We start from the raw sequence: 17,848 nt of genomic DNA, 5'->3' as shown, positions 1-17,848 counted from the left end.
CCCCCCCCCATTTTGGCCCTGGCTCCGCCCCTGGTTTGGAGGAACTTTCGAAATCATTCAAAACGATTTACCATTCAATATTAATTGCACATTAGCTCAAAATAGATCAAAACTACCCTGGCTCAATATAGAATGCGCAGCTTGGACATGCACTCACTACTGCTCCGTCGCCTCCCTCTCCAGGGCCTCACCACTTTCTGGATACGAGTGCAGCCGGGCCCAGTCCGCACCCTCTGTGGACACGGCAAGGTGGTTGGCGTAGATGGAGGCCAACATGTCGACCTTGTCGACCGCCAAGCGGTTGCGCTTCTTGGAATGGATGAAATCCATGATACTCCAAGCCCGCTCACTCGCCGCCGATGATGGTGGAATTGCGAATACGAGTCTGGCAATCTCCCACGCCATTGGATACTGATTTGCATGTGTGGGCCACCAGTCTTGAGGCGCGGCTCCCTCGTTGTCACGCCACATTGCAGGCGTCCATTTGCGCTTCTCACTAGCGAAGCTATACATCGCACCGTTGAATTGTGCCCTCGTTACACCCAATTCATCGAGTATGCCACTTCGCTCAGCGAAAGCACACCCCTGTTTGATGGTATCTTTTTCATCTGTGCCAACGAAGTCGGTGAGGGTTGTGTGCGGGTCGAGCAGGAATGCCAGACCTATGGCGTCGGTGTGCACATGTTTCCATCGCTTGTCAACCAGGCCCTTGATTGCTGCTTGGATTGGGGACTGTACTTCATCAGTACCGTAGGCAGGGTGGTTCAGCAGCCACTTAAATCGGGAATACACGCGCGAAGTCGAGCAGTTATCCGATTCAAGTTCGCGGAGGGCTTCAATGATGGGGTCGAGGAACGCCACAACTTGCTCCAGCTTACTCCAAAACGACTGATCACGGATTGTCTTTTTCACTTGACTGAGTTTCGCCTTTGCTGCAACGCTTGAGGCTGAATTCTTTAGCAGCGTCTTGAACTGCGATTCTGTAAACAGCTTCCGAAGCACAGACCGGTTTTCGAGAACACGCGAAAAGCATGCGTGTAGCGAATACCATCGCGTGCTCACTGGAAGCGCTAATGCACGACGGTGGCCATTCGCCGTCTCGTGCAACGTGGATACAAACTGACTCAGCACGGCGTGATGGTCTCGAACGTACGTAGCAATGGCTACTGCCTTACCCCGTATTTCGCTGAAAAAATCTATCTCACACACGTCTTGAATCAGCAAATTCAACATGTGCGCCGCGCAACCTCCTCCAAATATCGGTCGCGTCCTCTCCAATATCGCCCACGCTGCACTCATGTTACTAGCATTGTCCGTTAGGACGCCAGCCACTACCGCTTCAGTTTCTTGTTGAACCTCGTCAATTACGCGTCCAAGGTGTTCCGCCAAATACTCTGCCGTCTCGGACGCTGTGCCGGTTGCTAGCGAAGACCAGAAGACGGAGCGCATCCCGGGGGCTACAACCATAAAGTTGATTATAGTCGAGTGATTCACGTTCGCCCAGGAGTCCGGTACAATTGTAACAACTTTTTGTAGTCGGATGAATTCAATGGCTCTCTCGCGGATTTCATCTCGTGCACGCCGCAACAATTCTCCACTCAATCGTTACCTAAACGGAAATCGAATCCCCGGGGCTAAAATCTCAAACGGTTTGCGAAATGCTGGAGACTCAACCAGCACAAATGATAGAGCACACAGGTAAATCGTGATAGCCAGTGCCATCTCAAACTGTTGCTGCTGGGTCGGCGTTGGCGCTGGGACGGGCACCGCGGGATGTCCATCACGGACGTCACCACCAGGAGCAGCAGCAGTAGACCCAACAGCAGCCGGTACAGGTTCCCTAGCAGCTGAAGGTTGCGGGTCCCGGAACGCGTCCTGGATACGCTTGACAGCAACAGGAACGGAACAGCAGCTCTTGAGGTGGCGTTGCATGTTTGTTCCAGGCTGAGCACTGCGAACAACCACGTGGCAGTAGTGGCACTCAGCGTGCGGCTTCGCCGAGCCATCCGTGATCTTCTCGAAGTAGCGCCAGATGAAGTGCTTAGGCCGCCCAGGCTTGCGGGTAGCTGGAATGCGAGGAGTTCGCGCTTGGACAAGTGGGGAGGTGGTAACTCGCCGAGCGGCGAGGCGAGGAGATCGCTGCACCGGGGTCTCCCTCTAGTTTCGAGGGGGCAGCTGCGAGTTTTGATTCATTTTGATTCATTTTAATTCCATCATAACATTTAGAACATTCAGATTATTTAAAATATTCTGAACCGCGGCTACTCATAACCATCACTACCTACGAAGTGAACTCCGTGGTGGCCGTGACGCCCGCTGAGAGTCAGTGCGGTGGCAGGTCCGGTGTTTGAGCTGCCTCGAGTGCCAGACTCCCCGGACTTGATCAACGGTTCCACGTTGTGCCCCGCCGGTGGTTAGGAAGTCGTCGACAAGCGCAACGACAGGAAGAAGAGATATCGGGAGGAAGAAAAGAAGCCAGAAGGCTATTTCCTGTTCGACGTTCAGAGGGCCAGGTTCTTTTTGCCTGGTACGCTCTCTATAGGCAGCAACTTAGAACTAAAGGGACAATATACCATCTTCTCTCTCTCGTCTTTTATACATTTTAGACTAGTCACTTGGAAAAGTGCAATTTAAACTTGTTACTTTTACAGTTTTGACTGGTTACGCTGTCCTTTTTATGGCGATTGACGGTTACACTCAGCGTACCAGCACATTGTCAAACGACACCATCAAGCACGGACAGCGCCAACGCCCGCCGAAGGCGGGTCATGTCGACTACCGAGCGCAGCGAGGTGCTCCCCCCACGGGAGAGGTAGAGGGGGGTCTAGGGTTTTGTGCACTGAGGGTAAGGGGGCTTTAGGGATCAGGGTGTAGAATAAATGTTAAGGAGGGATATACCAAGCAGGAACGCCACCTGCGGTTTATGAGCCGCGTGCGTAGCGCGCGGGCGTAAACCCAGGCAAATGCTGGTGTAGAACGCTGTTCCTGTGGTTTAGGATCCGTGTGCGTAGCACACGGGCTTAAACCCAGGCAAATCCCGGAGTCGAACGCCTCCTGAGGTTTAAGGGCCGTGTGCGAAGCACGCGGGCTTAAACCCAGGCCAAGGCCAATGTGGAACGCCTCCTGTGGTTTACGGACCGTGTGCGGAGCACGCGGGTGTAAACCCAGGCCCAGAGACTGCGCAGTAGAAGAACAATGTAAAAGTAACTGGTTGAAAATGCAATTTTATCCCTAATTTACATTATCGCTTGTCACTTATGCATTGTCGGCTAGTCACAAGTAACTAGAAAAGAATGCAGAAGTGACTAGCCTGAGAATGCAGTTCAAAAAGTAACTAGTTAAAAATGTAAATCTGACCAGTTAATAATTTGCAACCCGCGGTAGCCAGAGGCGCTGCGGCTGCCGCGCATGGCTGCGCGGGAGGGCGATCTACCCAGAGCGTTTCAGGAGCGTGCTCGTCCTAAGCGTGAGTCAGGCGCCCGCCCAAATCCACGCCGTCGCCGGTGCCTCTTACTCCGTGCTCGTGTGTCCTGCTCCCAGTGTACCAACCGACCTGGCCGCATCCTAGGGCGGTCCTGGAAGAGGCGTGCCGAATGCGTGAGGTGACGGCAAGCAACCTGCGGCATGCAGTAGCAATAGCTAAGCAGCAGAGCTATTCTAAGCAGACCTTCAACAAGCGCACTTACCCCGATTTATGTGCAATACGACGCTAAAATAGGGTCAATAGTTCATCAAATCAGAGTACCCATTTAGCTAAAATAACGCAGTTTTAAGCCAAATCCACTTTAGAAGGCCCACAGACCATATATGCTCTATTTGGAAGAGGCCTCCTAAAAGACGGGCCTCAGTTTAAGGAGGCTAAATCCCTGATCTTCTATGAACAGTCACTCGGAACCGTTGGCCTGAAAGGATCTTATATGGAGGTAAAATGCAGCATTTTTGCCCCTGGGAGAGGCAACCATTAAACCTTTCCCTAGCCCTATCCATAAATTCATCGAAAGAAAGTAAATCAGAGCGATAAAACAGAGCGATTTCATTATAGGGGGGCTTCGCCCCAACTAGTACTACCACTGCCAGTTTCTATCAACGCTACATGGTGTACACGACAGTACACTTGCCGTGGGCTACATCCTCGCCCATCGTCTACGATACTTCGACTTCTTGCCTTCGCACGCACGCACGCGCACCCTGGTTGCTTTCGTTTACTTGCCGTGAGTGGTTCCCCGTCAGACTAGAAGAGCATATGTCAGGTAGTACGCGGTCGCCATTAGCCGTGAAGAAAAGCAGATGTCGAATTTCCATGCTGGGTAACCATTCCGCACAGAAATCACCATACTTCTCTCGCTGCCATTTACGAAAGTTGACATAGTTCTCGCCTTTAAGCGTTCGTACATCCACAAGGCATGTGCCAGTCGTCCAATCATCTTCACTAGGAATGATATCCACTAGGGTTCGTTGAAGTGTTGCTGTTAGAGCCTTGTCGGGTGCTCGAGGTGAAGGGAGTCCTACCATAGTCAGCAACCGATAGCCTGCATGCTATAATGAAGGCGGAAATGAACCGCGGGTCGGATCTGATTCTCCCACCCCCACCGTAATGTAGCCGCTGGGATCAAGATGCTGGCTTCCGATGACGAAGCCAACAAGCAACATAGTCGCATCACTTGATAACGCCCAACGAGCGAGTTCAGTTCCAGCCATCGCCAGTAGTTCCAGTCTGACATCAGGTAGCGCCAATCCGCCATCTTCCCTGGGAAGCGCTGCAATCTTAGGTGAAATCCACGCTCTCTTGAATAGTGCCTTATCCGTAAACTGATCGTGCCATACGAAATTATGTACGTAGCGTTGGAGAGTTTTGACCCAGGCTGAACTGGGCCAAATATGACTAGCAACGAAAGTAAACTTGGGGATAATAACCGCAGCGGCTATTGTAACCCGTTGATCTTCAGTCATCGTTTTCAGTGAGGCCAATCGCAAGGTGGTGGTGAGCTGGGCTATTGTTTTGGTCCAAGCGTGCTCCGTCGCAGTCTGACTACCGACTTGCGCGCCCAAGTAACGGCCGAACATGTCCTTCCCCTGAAATTGCAATCGTCCTGGTAACTGCATCGATTTTCTGGGGCCGTCTGAGTGTAAGGCAATGACCACCGTTTTGTGCTCGTTAACATGAAGCCCACTTGCCCTGCTAAATTCTGCAGTCAAATTCAAAAGTGCAGGTACTTCCTTGGTCGATGCTAAATATGTAGCCGTGTCGTCCGCATATCCACCAACTCGCAATTCCATTTGCCGGTCCGCCGACCTCAACACAACTCCACGAAGCAGTGGTGAGCGTTCAAGAGCACGATAGTACGGGTCCAGCGCTCAAATAAAAAGGAGAGGTGCCAGGGGACATCCCTGCTGAATGCCTGTAGATACCGTAACCCACCTTGATCGTTCACCGTTCACTAAGAAACGGACTCGGGTGTGCTGGTGTAACGAGGCTACCGCGTCCACAAATTGCCGAGGATATCTATGAGCAGCAAGAGCACGGAGAAGGTATTCACGCCCCAACGAGTCGTACGCCTTTTGGAAGTCCAGCAGAAGGACGAGGGCTTCTCTTTGCGTGTTATCCGTCTTTGCCATCACTTGAGCCGCTGCAAATAGGTCAATTGTATCGTGTAATTGTCGACCGGGGACAAAACTATTTTGATTCCCATGAATCCTATCAGGAAGTGTTTTACAAACTCGAGTTGCTAGGATGCGCGTGAAAATCTTGTAGTCGGAGTTGAGAAGCGCGAGCGGTCTGTAGTTAAGCGGGTTCGACTGATCTCCGCTCTTCTTAAGACAAAAGATGTCCGCCTCCGAAAATGAAGGAGGGAGAACACCGGCTGTGTACCACAAGTTGAACAAAATAGTGAGTACGGGAACTAACTTGGCGCGGAAATCGATGTACCAATCATTGCCAAGTGTGTCAGGACCGCATGCCTTTCCAGCGGCGCATTCGTCAATTGCAGCAGCTACTTCAGCTTCAGAAATATCCGCCGCAACGGCGCGTTGAATTTCGTCAGTAAAGCTGTTGTCAGCCGTCCACCGCAGCGGATCGTCGATAGCGGAAGGATCAGCGGGTGTCTGGTTGAAAATGGGGGACCAGGCATCTGCGAAAATATTCGCTTTGTCATGAATGTCACGAGCTGGCGCACTAGTATCCGGGACCAAAGTTGGGACAGAATTATCCGTGAACTTTGTAGATGTAGAACGAAAAAGCGTGTGCGTAGTCTTGCCGTCGTACCAAGCGTGGTCGCGCATACGCCGCTTCATCCTCTGCTTACCGCGCTCAGCCTGGAGCTCCGATATTGCCTGACGAATTTTTTCCAGTCGAGAGGTGCTGGCAGCGTCCCGGATGGATATCGCATCTAGTCGTGCGGTGATGTCGTCAATTGCATCCTCACGGGGAGTGTCAGCTGCAAGCGCAGCGCGTTGCTGGCGTAATAGTCGTGCCAGCTTCTGCCGATAAGTGCCGTCGTGCTTGACGGACACACCGTCGCAGTCCAGTATAGGCCCTTTGTTTCATGGCTTCCCAAAGAATAACAGCTTCGTCAGCATTCGGTTGCTCATCTCGTAGTCGATCGTATAGTCCATCGAGAATCCCATGTATACAGGCATCAGCCGTACTTTTGGCATAGCTAGGGACCGGATACGTACGCTTGGGTCGCTTGACTCGGAGCGGGTTCCTGGGAGAGCGCAGATGGAGTTGTACACCATCATGATCAGCGTTAGCTGCTGGAGCAACGACTTCAACTGCGGCCACCCACGGACTAACAGACGCAGTGCCATACCAGCGATCCAGTCTACACGTTTCAGGTTCTCTGTCCACCTTGTACGTGTAAGTGTGGTATTTCTGCTGAAGCATCCTCACTCGTGCGTAATCGTCACCCGCCGGTGTGAACAATGCTAAGCAGTCACAGGCGCTCCATGTTGCGAGAAGATATCTAAGCGCGGGCGAGTCGTGCGAGTTAGAGCGAGAAGTGTACGTACGATCAAGTACCCTATCGAGTGTGCAGTTGAAATCTCCCCCGAGCAGGATTCTGCCATGCTCTGGTCGCTCCAACTCTAGTAAACTGCTGAAAAGCTGTTCCCTCGGGTCTTGATCTATAGGGGCATAAACATTTGCAACCACAATATCCAAACCGTCTAATTGACCCACAATCGCGACAAAGTGAGGAGACCAAGCATGTTGCCAATACGGTCGAACATTTTGGTAGGCTCCGAAGGGGTTGATCAGTATGCCCACACCTCCTTTTCCATCTTCCGCTGCACCCCAGTAAGAGTAAACAGGACAACCTTCACCGACACGAAACCCCCAACGCGCAGCGTGTTCACGCCGCGCTTCCTCGATCTCTGACGTGTGCACATGTGTCTCTTGCAGTACTGCGATATCTTGGTACCCGTGAGATGTTGTGCGCCCTAGAGAATTCAGCCAAGCACTGTGCGCGGCTGGCGTCGCACCAAAACCTCTCACGTTTTGAGTGATGAGGCCAAACGTTCTGTCAGACGCGAGCATACCGCGGTCATTGTTCAACCTTGCAGAGGCTAAAGCTTTCTCTTCTCTCTTGCGAGCTTTGGCTAGCTTGCGTTTCAGCCGCTGGAACTCCTTTCGACGGCTTTTGTTAGCGGCTTGGGGAGACTGAGGCAGGAACGTGTCTCGTAATGTCGTCTGCACTAATCGTGCGGCAGACGACTGTCGGGTCTGCGGCGGCGAGACATCCGCCGAAGACCCGTGCTGGGCCGGGTGGCCCACTAGTGCGCTTGGGAGCAGTCCATGCGTTGCAGCCCAACCGCATCGCACTCTGCCCAGGTTAGCCCCGATGGAGCGTGGAGTAGTCAGCACTTGAAATAACACTTTTGCATAGCGTGTCGAGGAAGGGGTACTCATGGTGCCGAACAAGACGAGCACAGTGAGGAGTCCTTCCCATCGGTGTAGCTCCCCACATCGTGAGAACGTATGGCAGCACATGGAGAAGCTTCCACTCGTCATCAGGTAATTCAACGTAGTTGTCTCTGCACAGCTCTGCTGGTAACCACTGCTTAAGACGCCGCCATTCTTCCGGTGCCTCCGCATGCCGGTGCATGCTGGCCACGTTGTCACTCGAGACACAGCGGGGATGCCAGTCAGAACAGAAAACCCGAACTGCAGGTGAAGTGTTCTCATCGTGAAGAATACGAGCAATTGCAGTTGTTTGCTCAAAGTAAACTTCGGCAGATCCCCAGGAGAGCAAATCTTGAATTGACCATGTTTTCACCTCTAATTCAGGATACGGCAAGAAAGCAAACAAATGCCTGAGCACGTTGCAGTTGTTCAGGAGCCAAGAACGGAGAAAATCCACCTTTGTCTCAGTTCGCTTCATCATCGGGATTCCCAACGACTCTCGATAAAGCGACACCCATCTACTAAACGCCTCCTGATTCGCAGCCTGCATTAACTCGCACTGAGGGCGGTCTTCCTCTCGAATAGCATCTGTGCTGATCACGCGTAGTAAGCGAATGTACACATCTTCAACTACTTTGCCCGAGGCGATCCGCGGGCTCCGAGACGGGAGCTGCGTGGCACCTTCTACCTTTGCGCTAGACGATTGAGAGCCGCTTGCGTAACCATCCACTCCGTAGGCTTCATGAATAATCATTTCTTCAGTTGTCATTGTTGCTTCCAGCTCGCACTCATCTAGCTCAGCTGTCGACAGCGTGGGAAACCCGAGTCGGGCAAGCACAATATCCAGTCTATCTCGCATGTTCATGTTACGAAGAAGCATCGCGTTCACATTCGCATTCCTTGACAGCACATCTAGCTCTTCAAGTGCATCTCCATATCCTAGTCGGTGAAACAAGCGCTGGACACACACCTTTGATTCGCATTGGGCAGGTTGAAGACGACTAAATAACATTTAGAGCAGTTCAGATGAGTAGTTGGAGCTGTTAGACGTTTAGAACAGTACAGATAAGTACTAGTAGTGTTGGTTTGTAGCTTGTGGTTGAGGGGGCAAATTCCGAAGTGAGATTAAATGTTATCGTCTCTCAAACTACTCTCTAGTCTTCCCCTCCTGCTTTCCTTCTTGTTCTCCTTGTGCTCGTTGGTGCCTCTCATCAGACGGATTACTCCCGGTTTCCGCTTGACTTGATCTCAGTATATATGGGTCTCCCTGACCAGTCATTGGTGTACCCAGAGCCCGGCTGCCGCCGGCTCTCCTGTTGCCGTCGGATCCTCCGAGTCATCGGCGGGTGTGTCCACACGTGCTCCTCGTCCATGTGCATCTATTGGCGGCGCTCCCGAAGACTCATGAACAAGTAGTATAGTATCTCTGAAACGAAACCAGGCAGGTAGATAAGCTGTGGCACGTTGATGCGTTGGTTGCATTGTATTTTTGGTAGCACTGACGTGAAACTACGCAGTGATACTACGCATCCTCTTGTATCGAACCATCTTCTCGATAGGTTTTCATTTCTAGTTGATGGTGGTTTCAGATCCTGAAACCGTGATTGGATTGATGGTGCGCTCGCTCGCTGCCTCTCAACCTTGTGAGAGACTACTGAGTGGTAATGGCTTCGACCATCATCCAGCCTCCGCGCGGCCCCAACTCTCTCACTTTCCAATTCGCCACCCCACAACACTCCACCACTAAACCGACCGAGCCCACACCCGAGCTGGCCTCCGCCATCAACATGCACTCCAAGCTCCTCGCCGTGCTCAGCCTGTGCGTCGCCGCCTCCGTGCTGCAGGCGACCGACGCTGGTGCCGCCGCTCCTGCAGGCCTCTCGCCGCACCGCCACCTCGGCGCCAAGCAGGAAGACTACGGACACCACCCGCGCCACCACGATCACGACAAGTACTACCGTCGCCGTCTCGAAGACGCCAAGAAGGCCACCGAGTCCTCGGACTACGACTACGGCAAGGACAACTACGGCAAGGACCGCAAGGACGACTAAAGCTACGGCAAGGACGACTACGACAACTCTCCAAATCACCCGGTAGGGAAAAGACGGACGGAGTATAAACGGGCTCCGACGAAAGTATTCGAGCGTGGTCAGAGGCAGAAGAAGGGACTTTACTTGCTTATACAAGCGGTATGTTGGAATTTCCTCATCCTCCAAACTTCATCAAGGAGATTCTGGTCAGCGAACATCGTGCTCTGCTGGAAGACTTTCATGAGGCACACATGAATTATACGCTGACGGCCAACCTCCCACCCTACGTTAACCTACCCAGGAACGCGCCGCATGTAGCCATCTTAGAAGAGCTACACAAGGCTAACGTAGACCCCGCGACTGGCATTGGGCTTCCGGTGTTACGCGGCCTCCTCAACGACGTGAAGCGATTAATTTACGACGGCAGCCACACGCTCAGCTTTGGTTTCTACTCCAAGCGTGCAGCTCAAAGCTGGGTGAAGAAAGCCTTACGCTTCCAGCGTGCCGTGATTTCACTCCATGACACGGTGCGCCGACCCCAAGATGAAGGAACGGGTAGGTTTCGCCGGCACAGCTGGAGTTGCAGTATGCACTATATGTCCATGGAGCTGGAGCGCTGGGTCTTGCCGCACTGGCACGAGCGATGTCGCAGTTTGCAGGAGCTAAAGTCCTCGATGTTGAATATCCACGGTCGCAGAAAACGGATATCTATGACAACAGATTCCACAAAGTCAAGTTTGCTCAAGCCAAGTGTCCTGACGCTCTGATGGGGGTCACACGGGTTGACTTAAACGGAACGATGATAACTCTCCATCACTTCCAAGCCAATTTACGATTTCCGTGCACGCGATGCTTCAATGCAAGACACAGTGCTAAAATGTGCAAGGTCCCTGGTCGTCTACTCGCCAAGACGCAAGCTCGGTTTTCGCGAGTATACAAGGGTGAGGTGACTAAGGTTACACCGGCAGGAGACTCGGCGTACCGGGTGAACTCAGTTACGGAGCTTCTCGCTCTTTTCACGGCACAGCAAGACGAGTTGGCGCAAAATGGCTCGGCCTTATTGGAACGTACGGAGGTAGTGACAACGGCGAACGACACTAGTTCTATCGCGCCCAGTGCCTCCAGTCCAGCGTTGACTACACCAGCTGACGTGCGACTGGATGCAGCTTCATCGCTCACTGCTCGCGACGATGGCTTCGCTGTAAAGAGGTCGAAGAAGGATCAACGCGCAGTAAAGAAGACGGAGCAGACGTCTCACTCGACGCAGTCTGCGGCTAAGAACGCTAAGACCTCGGCAGCGGTCGGAGCTAAGACCTCCAAATCCAGCACAAAACAAAAGCCAAGTGCGAAGGCCAAATCACGCACGAAGCAAGCTACCGGATTTGCGGCTTTTCAACGTGCGGAGGCGCTCGGTCAATATGGTCCATTAGCCGATGATGATAGTGATGAGGACGACAGTGTAGACGACGACATGGATATATCGGATTCTGAAGTGCACCATCATGACGACGACGAGGCCCCATACGCGTATGCGGATTCGACGGGGGAACGCCACGCTACCGATATGGAGGTAGATACTAACTTTCCTGGCGATTCACCGGAGGATGCTGGGGTCGCTACTGCCCATGAAGAACGTCAGCGCGATGATGATCAAGAACGGGTTGTGGTAAAGAAAAAAGCTCGCAGAGACGTACCCACGGTTGCGGCTGCTGCTAATCCAGATGCTGTTGCAATCGCGTCGACGGAACTTGTGCAGCGGTCAATGGCAGACTATGTGCACACCAGCCAAGCTATCATTGACAGTGAGGCCGAGATTGTCACCGCGGCCTCGACGGAGATCCTTCCGCCGAGCCCAGCCTCTGACGAGGAGTTCACCATGGGAGCCCCGCATGCGGGTACTGAGGTTGGAGATAGTGATCTACCAATTCCTTTGCCGCTTTGGCTCAAGGATTTTCAGGGAAACCCCGTGGATGTGGCTGCCAACGGACAGTGCGCCATCCTTGCGCTGCACGCTACGACAACAAATTATGATGGACAATTGTTGCCCAAAACGTCGAAGGTAACGAGAGGCGCCAACAAATTGAAACGATTTGTCTACACTATCATGTTGGCGAATCTTCACAAAGATGTGGAGCTAGGTCTCGTCGACCCAGTGTCTGAGATCCGACGGCTGTATCCTAATCGCCAGCACGGCGACGGTATTGCCAGTGCCACCGCTAGTCTGTTCAACCACTATATCCAGGAGAGAGATCGCTGTGTTTCGGCAACAGTACCATCAAGCTTTTGGGCGGGAACTCACGAGCTCCGTGCAATGGCTCAGTATATGCGTGAACCACTGCTTGTGCTGGATGTGGACGAACATGGGGATGCACACGTACATATATACATGTACAAAACGTATCGTACATCAAGCGGATCTGATCACGAATCCGGATATAGCAAGGTGCTTAACGATAGAGCTGCGAAAGCATACCTTGAGGAGTGTGGGATGCTACACACGGTGCCAACATTTCTCATCCTCTACCACGACAAGCATCATTTCAATGGCGTACAACATGGCGAACTTCTCTTGCAGTGGACTGCGGAGGGAGATCAGGACTATGCCGACTCGCTAGACACCTCGTATGAGTGGCTGATTCAACTCAACAAACCGCTGCCAAGTAACATGCGGTTAGAAGAGTGCTCTAACACCACTAACCTCACACATAAATAAACGTTCGCAAAAAGAAAGATGACATCCATTGGCGGCGTATTACTACTACTTACTACTAGTACTACCACTGCCAGTTTTTATCAACGCTACATGGTGTACACGACAGTACACTTGCCGTGGGCTACATCCTCGCCCATCGTCTACGGTACTTCGACTTCTTGCCTTCGCACGGACGCACGCGCCTCTTACGCTGGTTTACGTTACGTTACTTTACTTTACTTGCCCTTGCCCTTGGACTTGTCCGCAGCGCCGGACTTGGCGGATCCCTTGGACGGCGTCTTGCTGTCCTTCTCCGCCGACTTGGAGGCAACGTCTTCCGTGGTGGTGACAGGACTCGCACCTCCAGTCTCCTGCTGCCCAGCGTCGCCACCCGTCGGTGCGGACTCAAAGCCGAAGCCAAAACCAGGGTACCCATAGCCGTAGCCATAGCCAGCGTAGCCGTAGTTGCCGGGGAATCCGTAGCCGTAGCCGAAGCTGTAGTCGCCGCCGTAGGACGAGTAGTAGTCCGGGTAGTATCCGTATCCATAGCCGCCTCCGAACGAGTAGTCGGGGTAGTAGCCGTAGCCGTAGTCGTAGTCGTCCTTGCCGTAGCTGTAGACGTCCTTGCCGTAGTAGTCGTCGCCACGGCCGTAGTAGTCCTTGTCGTCGTAGTTTTTGTCATAGTAGTAGTTCTTGCCGTAGTAGTCTTTTCCATAGTAGTCCTTGCCGTAGTCGTTCTTCCCGTAGTAGCTCTGGCCATAGTAGGCCTTGCCGTAGTAATCCTTGCCATAGTAGACCTTCCCGTAGTAATCCTTGCCGTGACCGTAGCCGTAGTCGTCGTAGCCCTTGTACTCGTAGACGTCCTTGTGGTGGTGGCCGTAGTCATCCTTGCCGTAGTTGTCCTTGCCGTAGTCGTAGTCCGAGGACTCGGTGGCCTTCTTGGCGTCTTCGAGACGGCGACGGTAGTACTTGTCGTGATCGTGGTGGCGGTGCTTCTTGCGGTGATCGTGGTCGTGGTCGTGGTCGTGGTGGCGCGGGTGGTGTCCGTAGTCTTCCTGCTTGGCGCCGAGGTGGCGGTGCGGCGAGAGGCCTGCAGGAGCGGCGGCACCAGCGTCGGTCGCCTGCAGCACGGAGGCGGCGACGCACAGGCTGAGCACGGCGAGGAGCTTGGAGTGCATGTTGATGGCGGAGGCCAGCTCGGGTGTGGGCTCGGTCGGTTTAGTGGTGGAGTGTTGTGGGGTGGCGAATTGGAAAGTGAGAGAGTTGGGGCCGCTCGGAGGCTGGATGATGGTCGAAGCCATTACCACTCAGTAGTCTCTCACAAGGTTGAGAGGCAGCGAGCGAGCGCACCATCAATCCAATCACGGTTTCAGGATCTGAAACCACCATCAACTAGAAATGAAAACCTATCAAGAAGATGGTTCGATACAAGAGGATGTGTAGTATCACTGCGTAGTTTCACGTCAGTGCTACCAAAAAATACAATGCAACCAACGCATCAACGTGCCACAGCTTATCTACCTGCCTGGTTTCGTTTCAGAGATACTATACTACTAGTACTTATCTGTACTGTTCTAAACGTCTAACAGCTCCAACTACTCATCTGAACTGCTCTAAATGTTATTTTAGTCGTCTTCAATCTGCCCAATGCGAATCAAAGGTGGGCTATATACTGTGTCCAGCGCTTGTTTCACCGACTAAGTAACATGCGGTTAGAAGAGTGCTCTAACACCACTAACCTCACACATAAATAAACGTTCGCAAAAAGAAAGATGACATCCATTGGCGGCGTATTACTACTACTTACTACTAGTACTACCACTGCCAGTTTTTATCAACGCTACATGGTGTACACGACAGTACACTTGCCGTGGGCTACATCCTCGCCCATCGTCTACGGTACTTCGACTTCTTGCCTTCGCACGGACGCACGCGCCTCTTACGCTGGTTTACGTTACGTTACTTTACTTTACTTGCCCTTGCCCTTGGACTTGTCCGCAGCGCCGGACTTGGCGGATCCCTTGGACGGCGTCTTGCTGTCCTTCTCCGCCGACTTGGAGGCAACGTCTTCCGTGGTGGTGACAGGACTCGCACCTCCAGTCTCCTGCTGCCCAGCGTCGCCACCCGTCGGTGCGGACTCAAAGCCGAAGCCAAAACCAGGGTACCCATAGCCGTAGCCATAGCCAGCGTAGCCGTAGTTGCCGGGGAATCCGTAGCCGTAGCCGAAGCTGTAGTCGCCGCCGTAGGACGAGTAGTAGTCCGGGTAGTATCCGTATCCATAGCCGCCTCCGAACGAGTAGTCGGGGTAGTAGCCGTAGCCGTAGTCGTAGTCGTCCTTGCCGTAGCTGTAGACGTCCTTGCCGTAGTAGTCGTCGCCACGGCCGTAGTAGTCCTTGCCACGGCCGTAGTAGTCCTTGCCATAGTAGTCCTTGTCGTCGTAGTTTTTGTCATAGTAGTAGTTCTTGCCGTAGTAGTCTTTTCCATAGTAGTCCTTGCCGTAGTCGTTCTTCCCGTAGTAGCTCTGGCCATAGTAGGCCTTGCCGTAGTAATCCTTGCCATAGTAGACCTTCCCGTAGTAATCCTTGCCGTGACCGTAGCCGTAGTCGTCGTAGCCCTTGTACTCGTAGACGTCCTTGTGGTGGTGGCCGTAGTCATCCTTGCCGTAGTCGTCCTTGCCGTAGCTGTAGTCGTCCTTGCGGTCCTTGCCGTAGTCGTCCTTGCCGTAGCTGTAGTCATCCTTGCCGTAGTCGTCCTTGCCGTAGCTGTAGTCGTCCTTGCGGTCCTTGCCGTAGTTGTCCTTGCCGTAGTCGTAGTCCGAGGACTCGGTGGCCTTCTTGGCGTCTTCGAGACGGCGACGGTAGTACTTGTCGTGATCGTGGTGGCGGTGCTTCTTGCGGTGATCGTGGTCGTGGTCGTGGTCGTGGTGGCGCGGGTGGTGTCCGTAGTCTTCCTGCTTGGCGCCGAGGTGGCGGTGCGGCGAGAGGCCTGCAGGAGCGGCGGCACCAGCGTCGGTCGCCTGCAGCACGGAGGCGGCGACGCACAGGCTGAGCACGGCGAGGAGCTTGGAGTGCATGTTGAAGGCGGAGGCCAGCTCGGGTGTGGGCTCGGTCGGTTTAGTGGTGGAGTGTTGTGGGGTGGCGAATTGGAAAGTGAGAGAGTTGGGGCAGCGCGGAGGCTGGATGATGGACGAAGCCATTACCACTCAGTAGTCTCTCACAAGGTTGAGAGGCAGCGAGCGAGCGCACCATCAATCCAATCACGGTTTCAGGATCTGAAACCACCATCAACTAGAAATGAAAACCTATCAAGAAGATGGTTCGATACAAGAGGATGTGTAGTATCACTGCGTAGTTTCACGTCAGTGCTACCAAAAAATACAATGCAACCAACGCATCAACGTGCCACAGCTTATCTACCTGCCTGGTTTCGTTTCAGAGATACTATACTACTAGTACTTATCTGTACTGTTCTAAACGTCTAACAGCTCCAACTACTCATCTGAACTGCTCTAAATGTTATTTTAGTCGTCTTCAATCTGCCCAATGCGAATCAAAGGTGGGCTATATACTGTGTCCAGCGCTTGTTTCACCGACTAAGTAACATGCGGTTAGAAGAGTGCTCTAACACCACTAACCTCACACATAAATAAACGTTCGCAAAAAGAAAGATGACATCCATTGGCGGCGTATTACTACTACTTACTACTAGTACTACCACTGCCAGTTTTTATCAACGCTACATGGTGTACACGACAGTACACTTGCCGTGGGCTACATCCTCGCCCATCGTCTACGGTACTTCGACTTCTTGCCTTCGCACGGACGCACGCGCCTCTTACGCTGGTTTACGTTACGTTACTTTACTTTACTTGCCCTTGCCCTTGGACTTGTCCGCAGCGCCGGACTTGGCGGATCCCTTGGACGGCGTCTTGCTGTCCTTCTCCGCCGACTTGGAGGCAACGTCTTCCGTGGTGGTGACAGGACTCGCACCTCCAGTCTCCTGCTGCCCAGCGTCGCCACCCGTCGGTGCGGACTCAAAGCCGAAGCCAAAACCAGGGTACCCATAGCCGTAGCCATAGCCAGCGTAGCCGTAGTTGCCGGGGAATCCGTAGCCGTAGCCGAAGCTGTAGTCGCCGCCGTAGGACGAGTAGTAGTCCGGGTAGTATCCGTATCCATAGCCGCCTCCGAACGAGTAGTCGGGGTAGTAGCCGTAGCCGTAGTCGTAGTCGTCCTTGCCGTAGCTGTAGCTGTAGACGTCCTTGCCGTAGTAGTCGTCGCCACGGCCGTAGTAGTCCTTGCCACGGCCGTAGTAGTCCTTGCCATAGTAGTCCTTGTCGTCGTAGTTTTTGTCATAGTTCCCTACTGTACCATTAGTGTACCACTTTGCAGCTGTGGTGTGCTGGCTCGCAGCTGCACGGAAGCTGCCTAGTGCCTCCCGACACACACAGCACCGGAGGAAGGCATAACTCAGCAGCGCTGAGCGACTTTGCGGTGTAGGTGCTCGTGTGAGATCCGTCCTGGGTGGCCCCCTCAGCCTCTCTCCACGCGCGCCTCATCATGCCACTGATCGACTCCTTGCTCGCCCGCAATCTTTTCTGCTGAAGCAGTAACCCGCCATCTTCGACGACACTACCCCCAATACGCTTCGGTCGTGACGACGCTGGTGATTCCTTTCTGTCTCGTTGGAAGGCGTTCTTCGGCCACTCGACACCCGTGCTTGGGCGGCCGCATACACGGGTGGACGGTATCGTTACCTCGTTGAATGGGGGATCCTCAGCGACGGATCCACGAGTGCAGGAGGCTCTACCTGATCGTGAACGCGTGAAGATTTGGCTGTTTGGTCGGCGGAAGTTTGGCATCGGTCTGGGGCTCTGGTCCACCGTAGTCGTCGCTGTCGTCCAGTACTTCGAAAGTCAATCGTCAGCGCCTCCGCCTCCGCCTCCTCGGGAAGACGTTTGGTGTTGCTGAGCTTGGCGCTCTCCTCCGATGACGTCTTGGCGAGTCGCAGCAGCTCGGCAGTCTTCACGTACAACTGGTTGAGGTTTTCCTCACCTTTGAAGACCCCTACGGCGCGTCCGCCACCAGCGTCGCGGCCGCGGGACCCCGTCGACGGAGACCTCTTCCTCGACTCCTGCATGACTGGGGTCTGGGCGCGGAGAGAAGAAGCGCAGGATGCCGCCGCATACTCGAACGATGGCACAGCTCGCGTGGATTCATGAAGAAGCGA

At 53.5% G+C, this 17,848-nt stretch overlaps 6 protein-coding genes across 6 annotated transcripts; 2 read left to right on the top strand and 4 right to left on the bottom strand.

Annotated features, from left to right (window-relative positions):
• Positions 1 to 156: 156 nt before the first annotated feature.
• Positions 157 to 8,102, bottom strand: PHYSODRAFT_339296 (hypothetical protein; the record flags this gene model as incomplete). Its single annotated transcript, XM_009537211.1, has 7 exons — positions 157 to 990; positions 1,675 to 2,087; positions 5,952 to 6,477; positions 6,676 to 6,771; positions 7,267 to 7,437; positions 7,493 to 7,820; positions 7,903 to 8,102. The coding sequence occupies 7 exons, from the start codon at positions 8,100 to 8,102 to the stop codon at positions 157 to 159; spliced, it is 2,568 nt and encodes an 855-aa protein (XP_009535506.1).
• A 1,462-nt stretch (positions 8,103 to 9,564) lies between these two features.
• On the top strand, positions 9,565 to 9,951 carry PHYSODRAFT_339295 (hypothetical protein; the record flags this gene model as incomplete). Its single annotated transcript, XM_009537210.1, has 1 exon — positions 9,565 to 9,951. One exon carries the CDS (start codon positions 9,565 to 9,567, stop codon positions 9,949 to 9,951), a length of 387 nt encoding a protein of 128 aa, XP_009535505.1.
• A 140-nt stretch (positions 9,952 to 10,091) lies between these two features.
• Positions 10,092 to 12,566, top strand: PHYSODRAFT_305732 (hypothetical protein; the record flags this gene model as incomplete). Its single annotated transcript, XM_009537209.1, has 3 exons — positions 10,092 to 10,485; positions 10,539 to 12,478; positions 12,546 to 12,566. The coding sequence occupies 3 exons, from the start codon at positions 10,092 to 10,094 to the stop codon at positions 12,564 to 12,566; spliced, it is 2,355 nt and encodes a 784-aa protein (XP_009535504.1).
• A 292-nt stretch (positions 12,567 to 12,858) lies between these two features.
• PHYSODRAFT_339293 (hypothetical protein) lies at positions 12,859 to 13,923 on the bottom strand (the record flags this gene model as incomplete). The annotated part of the gene is made up of 1 exon (XM_009537208.1): positions 12,859 to 13,923. The coding sequence occupies one exon, from the start codon at positions 13,921 to 13,923 to the stop codon at positions 12,859 to 12,861; it is 1,065 nt and encodes a 354-aa protein (XP_009535503.1).
• A 668-nt stretch (positions 13,924 to 14,591) lies between these two features.
• PHYSODRAFT_339292 (hypothetical protein) lies at positions 14,592 to 15,818 on the bottom strand (the record flags this gene model as incomplete). Its single annotated transcript, XM_009537207.1, has 1 exon — positions 14,592 to 15,818. The coding sequence occupies one exon, from the start codon at positions 15,816 to 15,818 to the stop codon at positions 14,592 to 14,594; it is 1,227 nt and encodes a 408-aa protein (XP_009535502.1).
• Positions 15,819 to 16,486: 668 nt separating this feature from the next.
• PHYSODRAFT_339291 (hypothetical protein) lies at positions 16,487 to 17,758 on the bottom strand (the record flags this gene model as incomplete). The annotated part of the gene is made up of 4 exons (XM_009537206.1): positions 16,487 to 16,980; positions 17,066 to 17,337; positions 17,429 to 17,492; positions 17,527 to 17,758. The coding sequence occupies 4 exons, from the start codon at positions 17,756 to 17,758 to the stop codon at positions 16,487 to 16,489; spliced, it is 1,062 nt and encodes a 353-aa protein (XP_009535501.1).
• Between the last annotated feature and the right edge of the window lie 90 nt (positions 17,759 to 17,848).

This window comes from Phytophthora sojae (assembly GCF_000149755.1).
Source record: "Phytophthora sojae unplaced genomic scaffold PHYSOscaffold_10, whole genome shotgun sequence".
NCBI lineage: Eukaryota > Oomycota > Peronosporomycetes > Peronosporales > Peronosporaceae > Phytophthora > Phytophthora sojae.
This window is presented reverse-complemented; position numbering and strand designations above follow the sequence as displayed.